This window comes from Hyaena hyaena, unplaced genomic scaffold (assembly GCF_003009895.1).
Source record: "Hyaena hyaena isolate Hyena2069 unplaced genomic scaffold, ASM300989v1 scaffold_640, whole genome shotgun sequence".
NCBI lineage: Eukaryota > Metazoa > Chordata > Mammalia > Carnivora > Hyaenidae > Hyaena > Hyaena hyaena.
In genome coordinates, this window is record NW_024081274.1 from 592,660 (window position 1) to 617,382 (window position 24,723).

General features: G+C 39.6%; 1 protein-coding gene across 2 annotated transcripts in view; it reads right to left on the minus strand.

Annotated features, from left to right (window-relative positions):
* KCNIP4 (potassium voltage-gated channel interacting protein 4) overlaps positions 1 to 24,723 on the minus strand; it is a 229,161-nt gene that overhangs the window by 92,487 nt on the left and 111,951 nt on the right. For both annotated transcript variants that reach the window (XM_039216594.1, XM_039216595.1), the window contains exon 2: positions 16,792 to 16,916. In XM_039216594.1, coding sequence (XP_039072525.1) covers positions 16,792 to 16,916 — 125 coding nt within the window. The remainder of the gene's footprint in view (positions 1 to 16,791; positions 16,917 to 24,723) is intronic.

Genomic DNA, 24,723 nt, shown 5'->3' on the forward strand with positions numbered 1-24,723 from the left:
AATTTATATGGGCATTACTTAACCAGATTGGCTGAAATATTAACTCTTTTCTTGAATTCCTAGCCTCTTATCCTGCTCATTTACAATGAGGCAAATAAGCTCAAAAACACTGCTTTTAAAGGGCTTCTTAGGGCTTTGCAGGCAAATTTTTGACTCTTACTTCAGTAATTCCATTAGTAATGTTTATTTTGTAATTAGTTTGGAAAGTATTTGAAAATAGAACCATCATTGCCTTATTCTTTATATTTCCTTTTTCCTTTTTTTTTTTTTTCTTCAGACAAGCAGAGCCAGAGAAACACCCTCATTTGAGGTGTTTGGTAATAGGTGGGGGGTCTTGCTGAGGACTGCAGGCTCTGGAATCCAAGAATGCCTGGAAGATAGCTGGTGGAGGACCCAGAGTCTAGACCCCCACACAGTGCCCACCAAAGAATGGAAAAGAAACCAGGACAAAGAAACAAGAGGGAGACCAGAGATACCATAAAATGGAATGCAGGTCCTAAAAGAAGAATTAGGCACCACAAATTCCCTGAGGCTGAGATTTAGTCCCTGGGGCCATTTATAGGGTACCCACAGCCATGCTCATGGTTAAGTCTAAGATGCTCTAGATCTTTCCAAGCACTTCTCTTTCTTCTCCTGTCAGTCAGTCTGGGTTTCTGCTGCTCATCAAAAAGCTCTAAAGATACAGATATTTCTCTATCCTTATTTTTACATCTCAGGCACCACAAGTTTTAGTCCATCACACATTAGCCAGGCTACAGTAATATCTTTCTTCCTTACTACTTTCTCCTTCATTGTTGAAGAACAATGACCAAACCCATTATCTGCCAAATAGAGTTTTTAAAAAATATAGGTCTATCACTTCCCTACGTAAACCCTCAATGGCTTCCTACTACACAGAACGCAATCTAGCTCTGTGTGACCTGCTTCATGCCCAAGTCCATGTCCACCTGGGTGGTCTCATCTTACATATGCTTCTCCTTCAACCCCAGCCACAAATATGTCCACTACTTCCCTTGATATTATAAACTCTTTCTTGCATTAGGGCTTTTGTACTTGCTGTTTTCTTCAACTGGGGATACCTTTTCCCTTGCTCATGAAGAGTGGTTCTCTGTTTAGGTCTGGCATAAAAAGCCTTGACCTAAGAAAAACCTTCTGTATCAGTCAGGGCTCTATGGAAAAACAGAAGCAAGAGAGGAAAAAAGAGAAAGAGAAAGAGAGAGAGACAGAGAGAGAGAGAGAAGGAGATGGGGGGAGGGAGAGAGAGATGGAGACAGCAAAGGAGAGAAGAGGAGAGGGGGGCAGAGGAGGTGGGGAGGTGGAGAGGGAAAGACAGAGAGACAGAATGAGCAAATGACGTTAAGAAATTGGCACAGGATTGTGGGCAGTGGAAAATCTGAAATCTGTAGGGCTAACTGGCAAGCTAGAAATTCAGGCGTGATTCCTATGTTACAATATTGAAGCAGAATTCCTTCTTTTCTGGGAAACCTCAGTTTTCACCTTAAGGCATTCAACTGATTGGATGATGCAGACCAGGTTATGAAGGGTAATCTTTACCTAAAGTCAACTGAATGTAGACGTTAGTCACATCTACAAAATGCCTTCACAGCACCATCTAAACTTGTGTTGGTCTGAACAACTGGGCACCAAAGCCTAATCCAGTCAACAAATAGAAATGAACCATCACACCTTCTAGATCCTCTGTGCCCACATGAGAGTCTCTCACAGAATCCAGTCTTATATTTTCCCTTGAGTGTACCACAATTTGCACTTCATTGTTTTTTTTCCCTCCTTTCTTATTAATTTCTCACTTCCTACACTAGACTCCAGTGTTTATGAGTTGAGGACAATTCTCTTTTACTCAGTAATGTATATCCAGTACTAGCAAAGTATCTGGAGTACAGTAAGTACTCAGTAAATGAGAGATGTTCCATATGTTTGTGGAAAGGATTAGCAACTAGGAAGAGCTTGAGATGACAAGTTGTGACTCAAACTCCTAAAATTCTGTGGGAGTTGAAATGTCACATATTAGGCATAATTCATTAGAATGTGCATAGATAAAAAGCATTTCAGATCCTAGCTAATTTCCTTTGACACATTTCTTTGAATTTCCCTCCAATTAGGAATGAGTGGGTGGCTCATTAGGTTGAGTGTCTGGTCATGATCAGTCATGAGCATCCGGTCATGACCAAGTTTCAGCTCAGGTCATGATCCCAGGGTAGTGGGATCTAGCTCAGTGTTTGACTGTGCACTGAGTGTGGACCTGCTAAAGATTCTTTCCTCCTCTGTCTCTCCCCCACTTGCTTTCTCTCTCTCTTTCTCTCGCTCTCTCTAATAAATAAAATGAAAAAAAAATCTCTCTCCAATTAAATTAATCAACACAGATTTAAGAGTCTAACATACTCAATAGTCTAACATATTCAACTCAAACATAGCATTGAAAAGACTTCCAAAGTTTTTGTAACTTAATTTAATGACGACTTGAATGCACGCCAGGATCACTAGAATAATTGCCAGTTAGGCTTGTATTAATGAACACATTTAAGTGGGAATTGTAAAAGAAATAAAAAACAGAAAATGATCTGACTTGATGAGGTAGGTTCACTGCCAGCCAATTGCAGTGATGAATGGTACCCCAGATTTGTTTTTACTGTTAGCCACAAACATCCAAAGTTGCACAGCAGGCTCTTTGAAGAGCACATGTTGAATTTGAAAATTATTTACTAGACTTCCAGTGATACATATGTGTGAACAAGTTTGTTCTTCCAAAAAGAGTGAGAAAAAGTAACATCATTAAATGTTGATGCACACAGAAGCTTACCACCTCCCACTGCCTGGGATCTGTGCTGGGAAGATTGGGTTCCTTGAGTAACAAACTGTATCAGCAACTTCCTTGGATGAAATTGCTTTTGAATTTGTTATGGATTCAATGCTGATGTATGTACTGAGGAAGTAGAAAACCTCAAAGCATTCAGAAGACAGAGATGATTTATTGTTATTGTTATTATTATTATTATTATTTTACAAATCTTGATCCTTCAAGGGATGTGGGAGTTTGAAGTATCTATCAACTGAGACACTGCTCTCTAACTGAGCAATTTGTCTTAGGAGGATTAGCTGAATGAACTTCGGAAATCTTTAAGATATTCTCTAGAAAAATTCAGGGGAAGGAGGTTTTATTGACTTTGGCAGAGTACTAGCTGTTCCCCCAATTTTCTTTCTTCTTCTATATATACACACTGCTGTCCAGCTAGAGACCACATGTGTAACTTCCCCTGGGTGGTCCATGTGATCAATGAGTCCAGAGGATGTAAGCGGAAGTGGTGCATATAACTTCTGTGTCATCTCTAAATTGAGACAAGTCACCTGCCCCTGGTTTATGGCTCTTTCACCTTCCCTCAGGACATGGACATGAAAGTGACCTAATTAACCCAATGCAGATGGGGACAGCAGTCAGGCAAAGGGATAGTGTGAGGGAATGTATGGGAAGAAACCCACGTCTCTGAATGCTCTGATGGAAGCTAACTGTCCCATCACACTGTACCAACTTGCCTGTGACTTGAAAGAAAAATAAAATTTGATCTTACTTATAGGACTGTTGAGTTTAAATGGATAAAAATACCAAAGATTTTAGAAATGCCTCTATGAATTTTTGCTTTATATAAGGGTTGCTTTTATGGAAGTTGTTTTTAAAAATTATCTACAACTCTACATTGCATTTTGTGTTCAAAACATCACAAATTGTGTTATCTTTTGTGATTTTCACAAAATCTCAGCAGGGAACTTATTACAAGAAATACTTTATCAGTTTCTCAAGAATTCAAAGGACAGAGTAAAACCAAACCAAAATAGAAGTGCACTGTTTCCGAATTTGTCCTCAGGTTGGAGTGTGGGGCAAAGACATGTTAAGAAAGAGCTTTCCAGACAGTAACACGATTCACGGGAGCAGAATGGTGACAATGTTATTAATGATGATAGGGAAAATAACAATGAAAGCCACATTTTGAGTGCCATCAAAAGCTCTGTGCTTCACACCCGTGATCTTTGCAAAGCATCTGTGAGATGCTATTTCTTCAATTTTGCAGATTAGATCAGTGAAGCCCAGAGAGGCCAAGTATCTTGCCCAACATCAGCCAGAACTGGAATCCAATTACATTATCACATTTACTTCAAAATGTGTACACTTTTGTATAGAAACGAGTTATCATTGCATGACTGAGACTGTTGCACTTAGAAAGGTCTATTTACAGGAAACCTGGGTGGCCCAGTCAGTTAGCTGTCTGACGTCAGTTCAGGTCATGATCTCACTGTTCATGGGTTTGAGGCTTGCGTCAGGCTCTGTGCTGACAGTTCGGAGCCTGGAGCTTGCTTCGTATTCTGTGTCTCCCTCTCTTTCTGCCCCTCTCCCGCTCGTGCTCTGTCTCTCTATCTCTGTCTCTGTCTCTGTCTCTCTCTCAAAAGTAAATAAATATTTAAAAACAGAAGAAGAAAACAGGTCTACTTACAAGGTTGGTCTACTAGGCTGCTAGGGACACGATCGCAAAATACCACAGACAGGTGGTTTAAACAACAAGAATTCATTTTCTCACAGGTCTGGAGCCTGGCAGTTCAAGATCAGGGTGCTCAGAGCTGGCTTCTCCTGAGACTTCTCTTCATTGGTCTGCAGCTGACCGTCTTCTCGCTGTGGCCTTTCCTCTGTCATCTGTATCCTTGGTGCCTCTTCTCCTTCCTATAAGAACTCCAGTCCTGTGAAACTAGTGCCTCATCCTTATGACCTCAAGTAACTTGAATTTAAAGTCCTTGTCACCAAATACACTCACATTGGGGGTTAGGGTATAACATATACATTTTAGAGGAATATAATTCAGTCTATAACTGCTAGAATCTGGGAAATTCAAGTTTGGGACAGTTTCTGCCCTGATAAGAATTGCTCACTGTATCTAAATTGTGTGTGCAAACAATATTGTTTGCAACATCTGTTTTACTTCCGGAGGTCTAAAATTTCAGTATATGTTAGACAGAGGGTGCCTGTATGACCAGACCCAATAAAAGCCTTGGAGACTGAGTGCCTAATGACTTTCCCTGGTAAACAGCATTTCACCTATGTTGTCACTACTGATTGCTAAGAAAATTGAACACATTCCGTGTGACTCAACTAGGAAAGCACTCTTGAAAGTTCACATCTGGTTTCCTCCAAGTATTATCCCATGTACTTGTTTCTTTTGTTGATTTTGTTTTGTATCCTTTTGCTATAAAAATGTAGCATTAAATAGGACTATATACCAAATCTTGTGAGTCCTCCTAGCAATATTTGAGCTTGGGGGTGATCTTGGGAGCCTCTAACATAACGCTTCCACCTTCCATTCTCTAATTAGGAGGAAATTTTATTTTATTTTCTCCCTAAATACATATTTTTTATCCTCTCTTGAAGATGGATAGAGACATATAACCGAATTTTGACCTGTGGAATATGAGAAGAAGAAATGTCCGCCACTCCAAGATAGGCCTAACATGTTCCACGTATTCTCTGCTGTCATTTCTCTTGATCAAGGACCAGACATAGTGGGCCAAGTGGAGGGTGCTGAGGTCATAGCCATTTGTGGAGTCACTAGATGGAAGGAGTATCCTCAATGAACGGGGGAAGCAGAGCCCTCAACTTGAACACAACTTTTAATGATCCATCTAAGATTGGGAAATAAGAGAGAAGCAAACCTCTGTTGGATTAAGCCCTTGAAATAATGGGCTGTGTGTTATAGTAGTGAACCTACTCTAATATATATGGACACTTAATATCTTTTAATTTTTGAAATATGTTGCTAAGATGAGAGGGATTCTTGAGCTAAGGGGTTCTATTATTCATTTGATAGTATATTTGATAACATTATAAGACATGAGCATCTACTGGATGAAAGCTATGGACACACTTGTTTTTTTGTTGTTGTTTTGGTTTGGTTTTTTTGTTATTGTTGTTTTGTTTTTATAACTATGCTTTTTTTTTTTTTTTACAAATAGTTTATTGTCAAGTTGGTTTCCATATAACACCCAGGGCTCATCCCCACAAGTGCTCTCCTCCATACCCATCACCCCCCCCCCCCCCCCCCCCCTCCCCCCATCAGCCCTCAGTTTGTTCTCAGCATTCAAGAGTCTCTCATGGTTTGCCTCTCTCCTCCTCCCCCACTGTTTCCCCCCTTCTTCTCCCCTGTGGTCCTCCATTAAGTTCCTCCTAATGCTCCTATACGTGCAAACATATGGTATTTGTCCTTCTCTGACTGATTTATTTCACTCAGCATAACACCCTCAAGTTCTATCCATGTTGCTACACATGGCCAGATTTCATTCTTTCTCATTGCCATACAGTATTGCATCGTATAGATAAGCCACATCTTCTTGATCCATTCATCCATTAATGGACACTTAGGCTCTTTCCATGTTTTGGCTATTGTTGAGAGTGCTGCTATGAACATTGGGGTACATGTGCTCCTATGCATCAGCATTCCTATATCCCTTGGGTAAATGCCTAGCAGTGCTATTGCTGGGTCATAGGGGAGTTCTATTGTTAATTTTTTGAGGAACCTCCACACTGTTTTCCAGAGGGGCTGTGCCAGTTTACATTCCCACCAACAGTGTAGGAGGTGCCCATTTCTCCACATCCTTGCCAGCATCTAGAGTTCTCTGATTTGCTCATTTTAGCCACTCTGACTGGCATGAGGTGGCACTGGTTTTGATTTGTATTTCCCTGATGAGGAGGGATGCTGAGCATCATTTCATGTGTCTGTTGGCCATCTGGATTGGACACACTTGTATTAGAAATAGTAATTCTTCGTTACCATACGAGACCGCCCTTAACATTAAAAATTTTTTTAAATATTTATTTATATTTGAGAGAGACAGAGACAGAGTGGGAGTGGAGGAGGGTCAGAGAGAGAGGGAGACACAGAATCTGAAGCAGGCTCCAGGCTCTGAGCTGTCAGCACAGAGCCCGATGCAGGGCTCGAACTCAAACCATGAGATCATGACCTGAGCAGAAGTTGGATGCTTAACCGACTGAGCCACCCAGGCACCCTGAAATTACCCTTAACATTTTTGAGGAGCACTTGATAAACCCAGTAAATGTGTCAAGCTATTTTTATAGTTCTTTTAAAAGAGAAGTCATGCTCTTTCACTTTCCTTATCATTAGATTTTTTTCCCCAAGAGCAAATCAATACCTCCTCAATCTCACTAAGTAGATGTGGAGGGAAATAAAGAAGATGAGAGAAGATAAAAATTTTATCTAAGATGGTGCGCCCGGGTGGGGTGGCTCAGTCGATTGAGCATCTGACTTTGGTTCAGGTCATGCTCTCATAGTTTGTGAGTTTAAGCCCTACATTGGGCTCTATTCTGACAGCCTGGAGCCTGCTTCAGATTCTGTCCCTTCTGTCTGCTCCTTCCCTGCTTGTGCTCTATCTCTCTCTCTCGAATATAGAATAAAACATTAAAAATTTTTTAAAAATTATCTAGAATGAATCTCTGCACTTTCTGATTGAAGTCACTCATTCATAAACATTTATTGATTATATGTTATATACAAGGTATAGTCTGAAGAGTGAAAGATATTGAGATAAAGAAAATATGGGGCCCCTCGGTAGCTCATTCGGTTAAGCGTCAGACTTCGGCTCATGACATGGTTTCACAGTTCTTGGGTTCGAGCCCTGCATCGGGCTCTGTGCTGACAGCTGGCTCAGAGCCTGGAGCCTCTTTTGGATTCTGTGTCTCCCTCTTTCTCTCTGACCTTCCCTTGTTCATGCTCTCTTTCTCTCTCTCAGAAGTAAATAAAAACATTTTAAAAATTTGAAAAAAGAGAAGAAAATACAGTATCCAGCCTCGGGGACCCTATAGAATAGGGTAGGGATCCTATGTCAGTGTAATGGTAGGGGGCACTTTCAGGAAGGTCTCCAAATCTACCCTACAGGATGTCAAATAAAGTTTCCCCACATATAAGGCTTTTGAACCACAAACTTGTGAGTTAAATTTGAGTCCTCAATTCCTCTCACCTTTTTAATAGAAACTATCAAAACGCCCAGTCAGCTTAGCTCCCACGCATGCCATATTTTGTCACCATCCTGGTGTAAGCAATACTTATTTCCTTATTCTCCTGAAACCTCTTTCTCAAGGGGCTCCCTGTTTTACTTTGGCTCCCTGCACTCCATTCTCCTTAGAGTAGCCTGTCAGGTTCATCTTTTAAAAATCGTTATTACATATTATATCTGACCCATTTAAAACCAGTAGTTTCTCAATATCTTTAAGAATAACAAAATAAATGAATATTTTAGGTTCCACACACTCTTGCCTCACTTCTGCCTCAGGATTTGTGGTTAATCTCTCTGCCTAGAATGCGCTTTATGTGGCTGTGTCCTTCTTGACATTCTAGACTCAATTAAACGCCATCTCTCCAGGGAAATCTTTAACCATCCCATCAAAAGAAGCTCTCTGTTATGCCTTTCTATATTTCCTCATAGTTCTGATCACACTAGGGGTTTTCTTAATTGTTTGTTTATTGTCTCCTTCCTCCTCTTCACCACCTCCCTCCAATTCCCACTGGAATGTAAGCTCCAAGAGAAATTACCCATCTTTTTAGTCAATGTATCCGAAATACCTAATAGAGTGGTGGGCTCATATTCAGCGCTCACAGAGTAAATTATGGAAAAACTTATGTTGAGATAATATCTAAGCCAAGCTGTGAAGAAGGTATAAGAGTTTATATCATGAAAGGTGAGGGAGTCATGAAGAATAGAATTCCCAGCAGGTGGAAAAATGCAGGTCAAGATGCTTCAGGAATCACATAAACTGCAGGCAGTTCTTTATGGCTGGGGCAGAGTGAGTAAGAGATAGTGAGAAAGGAGACTGGAAAAGTAAGCAGAGTATTTGGGTCACGATAGCACAGAGAGAATCTAACTCAGGTTAGACTTATAGGAGATACACAACAAATATATGTTGGATGAGTGCATAAGACTCATTAGTCCATCTTCTACTGGTAATGGACAGACATTAATTGGTTTTAAGTAGGAATTAACATGACCTTATTTGTGCTTTAGAAAGATGCCTTCAGTGGCACTGTGGAGACGGTTCAGAGGAAGGTAAGACTGGAGTCCAGGAGACTGGGAGGTCATTATGGTAATGCAGGTGAGAGATGATAGAGAGACATGGGCTGTGTATAGGAAAAGGAAGGGATAGACTAGGAAATTGACTGAACGTGGAAATTAATTAAATTACAGGGTCTAAAGGAAGAATCCAGAAAGACATCTGAGTTTCTAGATATATGTAAAGGTAACAATTATTGAAAAAATACAAGTTTTCTCAACAAACAAGAGTTAAATTTCCTGCATATATAATTCATTTAATCAATGTAAAAGCTATTTTATTTTATTTTTTTAAATTTTTTAATGTTTTTATTTATTTCTAGAAGAGAGAAAGAGACAGTGTGAGCAGGGGAGGGTCAGAGAGAGAGGGAGTCACAGACTGAAACAGGCTGAAACAGGCTCCAGGCTCTGAGCTGGCAGTCAGCACAGAGCCCGACGCGGGGCTCGAACCCACGAACCGCGAGATCATGACCTAAGTGAAAGTCGGACGCTTAACCGACTAAGCCACCCAGGCGCCCCTGTAAAAGCTATTTTAAAAGTTAGGCATTATATGGATGATCCAAGCAGACTTTTATCTGCTATCAGGTTCTAGTACTTTCATATTAAAGTCAGATACTGAATGATACAACAGGCCAGATTCTTGGAATTAGGAGTAGAGTACATACTAAGATGAATCAGGCTCAGGACATGGTTTTTAGGAAACTTATAGGTTAAACAGAAATAAGGTCCTTTGTCCACTTTTATTTCTCTCTCTTCTTTTTTTGGGGTGGGGTGGGGAGAGGTGCAGTTGTAGGTACTGGTGTGGTGAAGGCTTGGTACAGCCATTAAAATGATAAATCCCTCTTTGGACAGGGATAGGGTAGAAGGGCAGTGCAGAAACTGCTGCCTCCCCTATGGAAATTCCCAAGCAAACACAGATGAGGCTGAGAACCGGTGTGCTGACCCACTACACCATCTACCAGGTCAGCCTGAAAGTGTCCCTGAACAGGGACCTCCTGGCCAACATGGATAAAATGGTGCTTAAAAATAAATATTTGCAGTGCTCATTGTTAAGTAAAAATAATCGATCAGTAGGATATGTGTATTGCCAAACCTATTTGTGTCAAAAGAATCCTTATGCAAACATGAAATGCATGCACATAAAAATACATACAGGAATAAATAAGAAAGTTAAGCATACTTATCTCCAACAAGGTGGAATATGTAGACACTTACACATTTCAATTTACATGGTTTCAAAAGTTTAGAATGACCATCAGTTTAAAGTGAAATAAAAAACAAACAAACAAACAAACAAAAATAAAGCAAGAAGTATCCAAATGCCACAGAATATATTTAATATAAGCTCTTGTATAAGGTAATATACTTCAAGATAACATCTCAGTATATTCATTGTGATTTTAGTTACTTTTGTACTTTGTGGAATGAGTAGGAAAGAGCTGAAGGGCTCCAATATCTATTGAGCACACTCTGAATGAAAGAAATTATGCAAAATATTTTCATCATCTTCTCATTTGCATGGGTATTAATAGCCTGAATCTTCAAAGGAGAATTTGATGTTGAGAGAAGCTAAACTACCTGCACAAGAGTTTGAATCCAGTAAAGCACTTGTACCATGTCAGTCTTTGGAAGTCAGAAGGGCAGCCATGTTTTATATGCCAAGACCTGTAAACAAACTTCTCAGAAAGCCCTGCTTCCTCGAAGTCTGACAGAAAATTCTGCTAAGACATAGAAAAATAAAATTTTAACTCTGTTCTTATACCTTGATTCTACACTACATGAGTAATTCTTTGCACTTAAGGAAGATCTTTTATCTGCGTCTTTCAAGAGCAGAACAAAACCAATTATTACCCACCCCCCTTCGTGATTGGAAGAGAAGATCTTAATCCCTAATTTGCTGACAGGGAGTCAGAAGCTGCCAGGGATGAAGTGATTTACTGAGGGTTACACAATCAGTCTGTGAAAGCCTCAAGAATACCTCCAAGGGCTCATGACAAAAGAGCAATTGCCTTATGCAATTAACAGCTTATTTCTCTATCCTAAACACCATATCCCGCTCTTTTTCAAGCATGTGCTAACTCGTCCTGTCTCCCTCTCCACCCTAAGTGGGATTTAGTGCTTTTTATATAAAAATACTTTGTAACAAATGTAGACCCCTATAATTTCAACATCAGTTCTCTTTATCTATTTTTAAAGTTGCAATGAGTTCTCAAAGTCTTCAAGTGGTGTAGGGAAAAAACCCATCAAAAAACTTCTATCTACTGCTGGTTCCTTTGGCCACATCATCAAACCTCTTGCGGAGATCAAGAAAAAGTTTGGTGCCACTATTGGCAAAGCACCCAAGGAGATGGCTGGATTTTAGGTACAACACTGAGGATGGGATTAACCATGATTGATATGTGACTTCAGATTTAATCAGCGGCTTCAGCTGCTGGCTCCTGGGGTTGCTGTCTCCTCAGGAACACTGCTGTGAGAGACATAGTCTGTGGTGACTCCTAGTAAGTCACATTCTTCTTCATCTTCTTGTCTTGAGGGCTGGCACATACAAAAGTGGTGGAATGAGATGTCCTGGCCATGACTGTTATATCATGTAACAGTATCTGCTTTAGCAGACTAGAGAGATTCTCTTGCTGGCTTTGAAGAAGTGAGTTGCCATGTTATGAATCTACAAGAAGGGGCCATCAGCAAGGGATCACAGGCAGCCTCCAGGACATGACTGGAGTGTGGCTTCAGAATGACATCCAGCAAGAGAGTGGGGTTTCCAGAAACGTAATCACAGGGAAATGAATTTGGCCAACAACATGTGTGCTGGGAAGAGGATCCGAGGATCCAGAAACAAGTGTCACCTAATCAACACCTTGATTGCAGCTTTGTGAGATCCTAAACATAGGACCCAGTTAAGTTGCTTCTGGACTCCTCACCCTCAAAACTGTGAGATGATTTATGCATGTTTTTTTAAGCCAATATATGTAGTAATTTGTTACACACAATATAAAACTAATACAAACATCCTTCATTTTTAGGTTGAAAGGAAATAAGCATTTTTTAGGGAGAAAAATACATTAACAAGCATTAAAGTGATACCTGAAAGATATATTTGAATCTAATGGATGCATTGATTTATTACAATTCAAAGTAGTGAAAAAAGAGGAAAGGATTTGGAACAGGAAAGACCCAGGTGTTCAAAGCAGCAGGTCTAACTTCTTGTAACTCTCATCCTGTGCCTTAAACAATAGGAAGAATATGCTGTAAATTATTAATTAGTGAAAGTAAATGTCAAAGAGGCATAACCATATCAAAACTTAATGTCCCAGAAGACCATTCATGATCACCTAAAACTGAACAGAAGTTATGCTTGACTTTGAAAGAGAACAGCAAATCAAGTTCATGAATCGTGTATCTAGATACTAGTATGACTGTGGGTCAGTGGTTATCAAATACGATAACGATAATACGACTTTCTGTTAGCGATATGGTAAATGGGTTTTTTTTAATTAACAAGTTTAGAAAAAAAAATTATTGAGCATCTCCTCAGATTTAGTGGAATCAGAATAATCAGAGGCAAGACCTGTTACCTACCTGCACATACATCCCATCATGAGGTGGAAACCCATCAAGGACATCATAAGATTCCAATGTAGCTAGTCTAACCATTGTTATTTGACATTATAGGACACGTCACAATTAAGTCACATCACAGAAGCACCTCATGACTAGGATCTTATGCACCTAGTTCCTTGTTTCTGAATCTTGGCTGCACTACAATTACTTGGAGAGCTTTATAAATCCTGATGCTCAAGCTTTTTCCCAGAGCAATTACACCAGAATCACCAAGCATGGTACCAAACTATTTGTAATTTTTAAAGGTCCTGGCATGATTTCAACATTCAGTTAAGTTTGAGACTGCTGATATGTAGAGAATACCTTGTATCTTTCAGTATCCTTTCTACTACATAATTAGGTAGATCAAAACCCCAAAACACGGTGGGGGAGTATGTAGGCCAATCACGACTGCCCCACTTTGATGGAACACAAACTGAAGTTGACTATTTGGAGACATACTATAATAACTCCTTTTTATTGGACTTCATTTTTATTATCTGAATTTCTCAAAAACAAATACAAAAGCAAGCCAAAACGAAACAAAACTCAGGCAATGTACATATTGTTATCCCAATTTGTAGAGATAAGGGACACAGGTCACTGATTCAGATGGAGATGCCTAAACAAGTAAGATGTGCACCTGAGTCTGAGTGACCCCAAAGCCTATGATAGCTTCACAGTGATTCTTAAAATGTGGCCACCAAACCAGCAGCATTTGCATCACCTGGGAAATTATGAAAAATACAAATTCTTCACCCCAATCTCAGATCTACTAAATCATACTCTTTGAGGCTGGAACCCAGCAATCTGTGTTTCAGCAAGCTTTCAGCTGATTGCATGCTAAAGGCTGAGAAACATTCCCCATTTCTATCAGCTGTTTACTTTTGGAGACTCACTCAGTTCAGCAGGTGATAAGTGAAATAAGAATGTGGGGGTGATTCTGTGGGTATGACAGAGTGACAGGCTGAGAAATTTTCTATTACTATCTTTCCAGTCTCCCGTTCCCCATTTTTATGAACAGTCTATGTTGGAAATGAGGACATACTATCAGAGATGTGGTACTGGAAGAAGATTGGGAGACTCTGGCAATCTACTTAAAGGGATGATTTGCCATGGTGAACCTGTTTTATGTGAATGTGACAGTTTTAAGATGTTGGTGACTAGTTTATACTTTTAATAAAAATATAGGGAGATTAAAAAGTTTCATTAAAATAAATAACCCAATTTTTTCCATGGAAATGAATTTTTAATTTTAAGAGCTTGAGATAATTGGTGTTCATGAAACCAAGAGTAGCTGGTTTGCTTTCTCTGATGCTAAGCTAGTTCAGATTGCTGCCATCCTGTAAAACGTGACTGCCATTTCCTTGCTTTCATGCCTCTCGATATATTCCAGGGTATATTTATTAGAGTTGTACATTTGACTAAGACAAAATAACCAAAAATGTAAAGAACAACTGTGTTTGATTTATCAGAGACGTCAATTAATATTTTCTGAGCAAACCGTGGAGTCCTTTGTTATAAAGGAGTATGTGAATAATCTTTGGGCACATTCACGTCTGATGGAAATTTCTCATGGACTAAATAGGGAGGGGCAGATAAATTAATAAAGAGAGAGGAGAAAAATAGGGAAGGAGGAAGGAAAGAGGAGAAGTGAAATAAAGGAGACAAGGATTGACAAGGAGAAGAGACAAAGGAGGTAGGAGGGAGTAAACACAGGAAGAAGAAATAGAGCAGGGATCAGAAGCGTAGGGAATGGGGAAAGAAAAGGTGTTTGGAAAAGAAGGAGGAGAAGAGAAAAGGAAGAAAAGAGGAGAAGTAGGCAAAGACAAAAACAAAAGAGAGCAATAAAAATAAAATAAAAAAACAAAAACAGAAGAGTGCAGACATTAGAGCCTGGGCAATTTCTGTGAAGTGCAACTTGGAGAAGACCAACACACAGAGATGCTGCCTCTGGAGGTTAAGGATGGCAGTAATCATGACTTCAATTTGCGACAAATGGGATGAAAGGCAGCCTGCCCCCAAATGGAGAGACCTACAGTCACAGCAGTGGAGTGATAATGTAGCGGGGCTTCTGAGAGGTTGGATTAAGTTTTCCTTTATTTGACAACCCTTTGCAAGTCTTTGCAGCTGTTTTTTGTGTTTGCTCTCTCTGCAAACTGTGCAGATAGATGTAACTAATAATTCTCTAGCCTCATTTTCAAAGCCCCTTTCTCTTTATGCATGTTGATTTACATGTGTCATCTTGAGAGACTGCACATCAAGATTCCTTTTAATGAAGGTCCTGTCTGTGTGGAGCAAGCACCTACCTCCATTACATCCCTTGCCCAACCCCCTTCCCACTCAGTCTACCCTCACAAAGGCCTGGGTATTATCAGAGAACCAAGTTTCAGATTAGCAATGGGCAGAGAGAAATTTAGAATGCCCAGGCAAGGAGGGGCGTCTGGGTGGCTTACTTGGTTAAGCGTCCAAACTTCGGCTCAGGTCATGATCTCACGGTTCATGAGTTCGAGCCCCGCATGGAGCTCTGTGCTGACAGCTGAGAGCCTGGAGCTTGTTTAGGATCTGTGTCTTCCTTCATTTCTGTCCCTCCCCCACTCTCACTCTGTCTCTATCTCTCTCTGTCTCTCTCTCAAAAATAAAAATAATTTAAAAAAAAGAATGGGGGCACCTGGGTGGCTCAGTCGGTTGAATGTCCGACTTTGGCTCAGGTCATGATCTTGCAGTTCATGGGTTCAAGCCCTGTGTCGGGCTCTGTGCTGACAGCTAGGTCAGAGTCTGGAGGTTGTTTTAGATTCTGTGCCTTCCTCTCTCTCTGACCCTCCCCTGCTCATGCTGTCTCTCTTTCTGTCTCTCAGAAATAAATTTTAAAACATTTTAAAGAATAAATATAATTTTTTTTAAATGCCCAGGCAAGGAGAGTGGTGAAGAGGAAAAATAGGGTAGAGAGAGACCCCATGGAGGCAGAGACATGGTGGAAGTATTTGTGCAATATGTATGATGGCACCCTATAAAAATATCCTGAAAAGTCAACTAATGTTACAAATTCCCTGAGTAAATTTTTGGATAGATACCATAGAAGAGGTAGAGTTTCTCATCTGGTCTGCATGAGGTTGGACAGAGGTAGCAATTGAGGTGGTCAGATTCGAAGAGGCTGGAATTAGCAGAACCCCTTGGATACTATAGAGTCTAGAGACCATGCAATGGTTCTGTTAGGCGGAAGATTTGAGGAGGCATCGATGCTATTTAATTTGGATCTTAAATGGTACCTGTAGCTATGGTTTATGTAATGTAAGAACATAATACATGTTGGCCTATGTATGCCACTTGATATACAACTATTTGATACTTTTGAACATGAAATGCTTTCATAAATAAATAGATTCATAAACTCGTGATATGACTTCTCTCCCTATAGACGATGAGCTTGAGAACAGAAGAATATCTTTTCTGACTTTTGAATAACCTATAGCATCTATATTAATACTGAACACATACCAAGTATTCAACAAGAGCATGCCCTGATCAATTGTCCAGGCCACTGATTGTGTCTCACCCTCACCCTCTGTATATACGAACTATCACTGCTTTTGAAGAAGATTCACTCAGGAAGGAGAATCAGGGGTGCACCTGGATAACAAAGAACTAGATGCAAAGACTGCCTACAGATACCTGTGCTCTAGAGTCATTGGTAGCATGGTCTTTTAGAAATTTATAGTGACTCTACTCAGGTGCTAGAAATGATGTTGCTTGGTGGGCCTTAATCTATAGTCAAGTTTCAAGTCAAACATGAGACTATAGTTCAATAATGTAGAGATAATATAAGCTTATTGAAATGGTGTAATTATAGCCAAAAAAAAAAAAAAACAACAAAACGACTTAGAATTGAATTGAGTAGGAATGTCCACCCACAGTGTATGAGCATTCTTGTGCCCAAATGACTTGAAGTCCAAATGGATATTGACAGTATTCACATCTAAGAAAGATACATACAAAATGTGCATATGATAGGGCTCTCACAGAACCATATATTTGCTGAAAACAGTGTGAAGGTAAAGTCAAAAAGAAAGTTCTTACATTCTTAAATCCTCTGTAAAGAATCTGAAGCTCCTTCTTGGTAAATTTGCTCTGGGCTTCCAGAAGCTCCAGAGCCTCAGGCCGATGCCGGACGGTGGCCATCTCCAGTTCATCTTCTACGCTGTCTGTGGGGAGAACCAAAAAGAGTCTGAAGAACAGTCATGGCTCACCAATATTTATACACAACAACACAGGAAAACAATGAAACATTTACTGGATGTCTGTGATTTTTCCATAGGAAGGATTCTCATATGGCTAATAGTAGTCTTTACATTTCCCATAATTTACAGAATGAAGCTAAGACAATACTACATAATCTTTTTTCCCTGCAAACTCTAGTTATTACATATTACATGACTAGAATTTTTATACTACAGTTTGACAAGTGTACAAAGTCACAAAAAAACTTTAAAACCTGGAATTTGTGTTATATAACAAATACTGGTTATAAAATGGAACTTCATTTCAATGACAATCAGTTCCACCCTAGGTATCACACAGCTATGAAGTGGGACTCTGCAATACTCTCTGAGGATTCCACTGAAATCAAATATTTGGCCTGGGGCTACAAATAAAGTAGTCAGGTCAGGTGCTGACATGAATAAAGTAACCAGCTCCTGAGTTGGCCAACATAAACCCAGTTTTCATGGGTGCACACTGGATGGACTGGACCAATGGGAACTTCTGGCCAGACCATATTCTGCAGTCAAGGGAGTCTAGAGCTAGAGATAAATTCTAAAATATTGAACTTTGCTTTCTCAGTTATATTTACACTATAATTTCTCAAAGATGCTCTATGTAAAAACAATTTCATGTCCATATAAATTTTGGAAATGCTGTAAATGTTAACATAGTTTTAGACCAAAACAGTGGAAATTAATTTTCCTGAGGACCTGCAATAAACAATTCTGTTTAACTCTGCTTAACCCAATTGACCCCAAAGGGTATTTTTTACATAGAATCCTTTTTACCACAAGTCACATCTGGTAACTTCTACATATTTGCCCTAGGGTTATGTAGAACACTAGTTGGGAGGTGTTGGAATATTTTAGGGTCTGGGTGCTCAGGTTGTAAAGTATAGCATACTTGATTAAATTTAGCTTCTTTGCAATGGGCCAAATGGGGGATCTAAGAAATTCTTGCCATAATCCAATCCATACCTCAACTAAAGAACTCACCAGGAACAGAAGATTCTAGGCCCAACCCTGACACCATGACTTGCTAGCGTCCATTATATTCCTTCCTGTTAGATACAGATTTCCAACTCAGACTAAGTGAGGCTCAGGAGAAGAGCTGCTTTTCATTAGCTCTGCACCCAGGGCCCTAGTGTTCCAATTCCATGCCTCATGTGTCAGTTGGAAATGTCACTGTTGCCAAAAGTCCCATCATTTTGATATTTAATGCTGCCTCTCGCCAACACTTGTACTTAATTCCTGCCCTGTCTCACTAAGTGAAGTGATGGGGCAGAGCTGTCACGTAGCAGGGAAAAAGAAGTTTCGGCAGGACTCTAATCTTGGGATGTCCTAATGACTTCCCTCAAGTTTACAAAAGACTAATTACTGTGATGAAACAGATACTTGGAATGGATGTGTTTGTCAAAATGAGAAAGAGGGGGTAAAGGCAGACATTTGTACTTTTCATATTATAATAGATTATTTTGGAACAGTGAGATGGAAAAGCTGTAGGATAGTGATGGATGGATAAGAATAATAAAAGGGACATGAAAAGATGGGAAGCCCAAGAATAAACTCGAGCTGACAAGCATAAAATTGATGAGAAAGTAAGCGAGGGATGGGCAAAGGCCTGAAGGTTGTGGGGAAATGGCAGCTAAGCATTAACAAATTAACCTCAGGTTGGGCTTTATGGGGAAAATCACAAAAGCCCAAATGGGGCTCCTTCAATTTTCTCCTTCATTCACTGGAACATTTGAGTGGAATGGGTTGATTCTACGCAATAGGTCCAGAAGTTAGCAAGGAGGTGCTCCCTAAGACCTAAGATTGCTGTTGATCCAATGAATTAGACTGTGTTGCTGTTATTGTAGTTGCAGAATAAATAAATAAATAAATAAATAAATAAATAAATAAATAAATAAATAAATAATAAAGTAATGTAATGTAGGAGTAAAAGCTGTGGAGCAGACCTAATATAAATAGATAATAGGAAGACTCTGCTGTCTTGAAAAATATCTTCACATAGGCTTTTTTATTGAGTCATTTACAATATAATTTATACAAGTAATGATCTAACTCAAATATTACTGCCTCCTCCCAAGCCTTTCCAGATTGCTCCACCATGCAGAACTGGTAGCTCCCTAGGCAGACTTCTTACCCCCTACCTATTTCTCATGCAGCATGGAAAACATAACAGTATGACCTGTTCATGTCTGTCTTTTCCATTGTGAGTTCCTTGAATACAGAGGCAAAGCCTTACAGGTCTGTATATCCTCTGGACCTAACAGAGTGAGGTGCCCCATAGTCACTCAAGAATTATATGGCGAATCAATGAATCGGTTAAAAAATGTTGCTGCTACTGAAGTTTCCATTCCCTGAGACCCCTTTTGAACTTTAGGGCCCTCCAAAAAAATCATTTCTCAAACTGAGGTTTGTGGACCATTAGTAGACCTTAAATCTCTTCTTTGGAATTATTGTGTTCACCATGCATTGCTCTGAGAAACACAGTATAGGCAAAAGCAGGGGAAATTTGAATCAGTTTTTCAGAGTAGTTGTTTGATCATAGCATAACCTTCTCTGGACCCACTGACCTTCCACTGGAAAGAAACAAAACAGTGCATTCACTCCTCAGCCTCTGTAAACACACACAGATCTGAACCACATCATCCGGCTGTCACAGACTTGCTAATGCAGAGATGGAGACAAAAGACCCAAAGCTGGAGGGTCAGTGTAATTGAATTAAGTTTCTGATAGGATGAGCATCAAGTGCAGTTTTCAAAGCATCACACTTGAAGCATCTGCCTGAGGACTCTTGTTTTCCCAGCTGACTGGTACCTTACTTCTTAATGACTCCTACCTGCCAAAGGGCTGTTTCTATTTCTAGGAGGTTGACAGGCTCTAAAAACATACCCGAAATCATCAGCAATCACCAGCATAAGTTAAAAAGCCACACCACCTCACCCAATCAAGACTGATTCCTGGAGGCGAACTCTGAAGAGCACAGCACGATTCTGCATAGGATTGTGAAATCTGCGGAGCCTTCCAGCCTCCTCACAGTCCTGTGCAGACTCATGCTGTGCTCTCCACGAGTGCACATTAAGAACATGCATTTGGGAGGGTTTTAATACAGTGCTTAACGTTTATTGAGCCTTTTGTTTTATGCTCAGAGATGGGCTAGCTGCTCTATTGCTATAATTCAAGTCCTCACAATAACCTCATAATGAAGTATAATTGTCCATGTTTTTACACATATGATAGATACTCAGTCTTATAGAGGTGAAGAAATGAGTGACCAGATGTCACATAGGAGAAAGAAAGAGACAGGGTTTATGCCCAAGTCCACGATGTCAAACGTTATGTTCTTTCTACTTTATCACATTTTCTCTCAACACCAGTGGAAGTAACAATGATAAAAATAATCGTTTTTTTCTCCTCTCCTTTTCTGCACTGTCAAATGTCTCAGAAAAGTGGTCTAGGCCCACTGGGTCCATTTTCTACCTTCTGTTTTCTCCTTAATCTCTTGCATCCTGACTTTGGCTCCATTACGGGTAGAATTGTGTCCCCTTAAAATTTGTATGTTGAAGCTTAACCTCCAATATAGCTGTATGTAGAGATATGGCTTTTAAGGCAGTACTTAACATTAAATGAGGGCATAGGGACCCTGATCCAATACAACCGGTGTCTTTATAAGAAGAGAGAGAGCCACCAAGAACACACACACACACAGAGGAAAGGCTGTGTGTAAGCACAGCAAGAAAGAAGCCATCCGCAAGCCAATGGGAGAGACATCAAGAGAAACCAACTTTGCAGGCATCTTGATTTTGGACTTCCAGCCTCTAGCACAGTGAGAAAATAAATTTGTTGTTCAAGCCATCCAGTCAGTAACATTTTGTTATGGTAGCCCTAGTAAATGGGTACATCCATTTCAAATGATATACAAATGGTGTATTCAAATGATACACAACACTAATTAAAGCAGGTCTTGTTACTCACAAAGTTTGCTCAGTGAGCACTGGACAGTCGGGAAGCCAATTAGATCATCTAATCTTTACAACACCTTCAAAAGAGGGGTCGTTTCATCCCCATTCTGTAGGTGGGAAAACTATGGTTTGAAAGGTCTAGTCAAGGCCAAGATATGGTCAAGGCCAAAAGACTAGTTAGTAATGAGGCACACACGTGTCTTTAGCACCTTAAAGTCAAACTTTTTAAACATTCTGCTGAGATTGTTAATAAAAATCACGACTCTACAGAGAGCCTTTGCTCTAAACCTGACTGTGTATTATCTCATTTTAATACTGACAAAAATGCTGCGGGAGACCTATTATTGTCCGTAATTTACAAGGAATAAACTGGGACTTACAGAGTTTAAGTAACATACTCAAGGTCACATAGCTAGAAAGGGACAGAGCTGGGATTTGATCCCTGGTTTTAGAGATGGCAGCCATTATATAATTTGGCCCAAAGTCCTAGGGGTAACAAAGATTTTAGCCTGCCACTGAACCCCTAGTGCCTCAGGAGACACATGTCCAAGCGCCTTCGAGAGATCACCATGGTGGCAGTTGATGCTGTGCTGATTTAGAACAAATAGAATAGGTGTGGAAGGGATGCTACCTCAGAGCTGGAAAACCACCAAAAGTCTGTTTGCTTTTACACATTTGGCTGCTCAGAAATGGAGGTTCAAGAAGGCTGGGGGTGGTTTGTCTGAGATTAAAACCAGAACCAGGTGGGATCTTGGCCACCTGAATCATCTTCAGGCCTCTGCCAACATTTAACTACGCAGGCATCTTGCTGAGTTGCTAATTCTGTGCCGCTTTTGCATTCTGAGACAAGCTGAATACAAACATCATTTTAATTCATGAATCCTCTAACAGATTTAATTTTAATCAGACAACTAATTCCCAAACCCAGACACCCTTGAGCTTCCCAGCTGTCTCTTTGTGTTATTTGTTTCTTAGATTTAACTCTCTCAGGGCCAAGGTTGTCTTATGTCTGAGTAAACAGTCCCCTCAGGTTGTGACACAGTTGGGCTAGAAATCAGAACTTAAATCACCTGGGAACAACAGAGTTTTAAAAATAGTCCTCTTTCTCACAACTTCTTTTATAGTACAGTAGAAGATTAATACAGCCGACATACCCTTATGCAAACCTGACTCTATCTGAGATCAAACCATACCCTCCAGAACATAACTACAGAACATCTTGCTTTACAAACAAATATGAGAGTGAGGTCTGCCTTTCTAAGACAGGTTTTTGTAAACAAGGACTGTACAGTTGAAAACCATTTTCCATAAAACCATAAAACCACTTTATGAATAATGCCACTCCATTCAGAAATTTGGTTTAGAACCCAGGCTGGGAACACAGAGAGGAAACTTGTTTCATCAAAGCATAGACACTGGGAGGCCACGGCCTCATTCACCTAGCTCCTGCCAGATGAATGGCTACATGAGTCTACCAGTATCTAGTTAGGCACACTAAATATGCCCAATAAAAAAAAAGTGAAATCAATGAATAAGCCTCCCAAAACATGGCATATCTATAGATGTATCTATTGGAGGTCCATTTCTTAATACAACATGACCCTTCTTTACATACTTTATGCATTTTTCATTATAAAAGATCATAAATAGCATGACTTTAAAGTTCTATTTGAGCTGAAATTGCTTTGTCTAGCCAAAGACTCAGCTGGTTTGACTTATATTGCTGTATCTCATTTATAAAAATAACTTTTGAGTCTTTATTTCTAACATTCACCCTTTATTAAATTGAGTTAATAGTGACTTAATCAGTGTGGCAATGATATCATGATGAGGATGATCGCCTCCTAATGATATGTTACATATGATTTATAGAAGCTTGGTTCAGTGGCAGTTATTGGAGGTGTGGTTGATGAATTTTCTCCAGGTATTAGATTTACACTAAATAGCGCTTGAGGATTCTTGACTATTATACATTGGAAACTATCTGTGAGAACTTCTAGAATAAGGAGAAGATGCTAGCTATTGTTTGGTTAATGTTCACATCTGACCCAGCAGGATAAAGATAAAGCTGTCCATGTGGAGATTTCAAAAGCTATTGTACATGGCACTGATGGAATTTCTTTCCTCTCTTTCTTCTTACTTTGAAAACTCGCACAGGCATTAATGGCTCCATGCCTCAGCTCCAACCTTCACAGTGCTTAAGGGGGTTGGCATTGAACTCAGTTGAGGAAACTGGTTTTCAGGTTAAGGAATTTGCTTAAGTCCGCAGAGCTGATAAGTGGGGGGTGTGAGATCTGACACAAATCTGTCTTTCTATTTTCTGTTCAATCACTTGACTTCTCCTGATGGAGAGCTCAAACCTGGGAGAAGTGCTGTAAGCACCTGTTTAAGCCTTGCCAACTTTAAATGTTTTATCTCAAGAAAAGGAAGGTCTGGGAGCCCCCTTGACTCTTGCTGTGTTCATAACCACTCACCTATCCACCCACCCTGAGCTATTTTCAGTTGCATATGGAGGGTTGAGCAATTAACTCCAAGCTGATGGAACACAGCCCACGAGTAGAAAGCAATCAATCCATCCAAAACACTGTAGGAGTCCTAGCACATCCCAGACCACCCTGAACAGCTAGAATCCTCCCAATTTTTGTTAGTCAGACACATGTTTCTTTAATTCTGGCCCTGGAAAGATGCTAGGACCAAAAAAAAAAAACAAAAAACAAAAAACCCTTTATAATTAGTACTTTATCCTATTTAATATTTATATGAATATATATCACATAGGAAATGAAAAGTATTTAGAAAATGGCCAATTATTTTGAATGTCTTCTGTTAGAGGTGGTTGTGGGCAATGACACTGAAATCTCCATTCCAGAACTTGAAGTACTCTCCAATGTCATGGCCAAATTCAAGCACTTATAAAATATAACTACTCAGAGGTAAATTGCTAGAGCTATTTTTCACAGCACTTATGAATGGGTTATCTCTACTTATTTATAAACATAAATAATAACTCTTCACACAAGCTTAGGTTTTAAAATAGAATTACCTAATTGGAATGCTTGTTATTAATGTTAGTCATATTATTACTACAGCAAGTCATGCATAGCTCCTTATCATAAGAGTTTTTATTTCCTAGATGGTATGGTCTTACTTGCTTTTTGATAAGTGAGCAATGTAAAAATTATATTACAAGTTATTATACACAGGAAGAAAATCTACAGTAGAAATGCTGGGGTTTGGGAAGAAGAAAACAAGGAATGTGACTGAACTTACACATAAAAATAGACCCAAAAGATTGATATTCTCGCCAGGAAAGTCAACAGCTAAGGAGGAATATGATCAAAGAGAAAATTTTTAAAAATAGTGAAACATGGAGAGAGATGAAGAAAGTTCACGATAATTCACCAAATTAAAAATACCCTAACAAAAAATTTTCTCTTCAAGTTTGACAGAGATTCTCTAGATGGTCTTTAAAACAAATAACAATAACACAGCACATTTTTTAGCATTTGCTCCGTGTAAGCACTTTACTTATATTAACTCATAAAATCCCCATCAGCACACTATGGAAACTAAATTATATTCTGTAGATGAAGATAGTGGCACAGAGAGATGAAGTACCTTGCTCATGGTTACACAGCCAGAGTATGAACTCTGCATAGTCTAGTTCCAGTATGCATGTAATTAACTATTGTGTTGTTCTGCCTGCCACGGAAAAGGAAGGAGAATGGTCCTCCACTTATCTGGAAATCATACACTCAAACTAGAATCAGAAAATTAGCAGC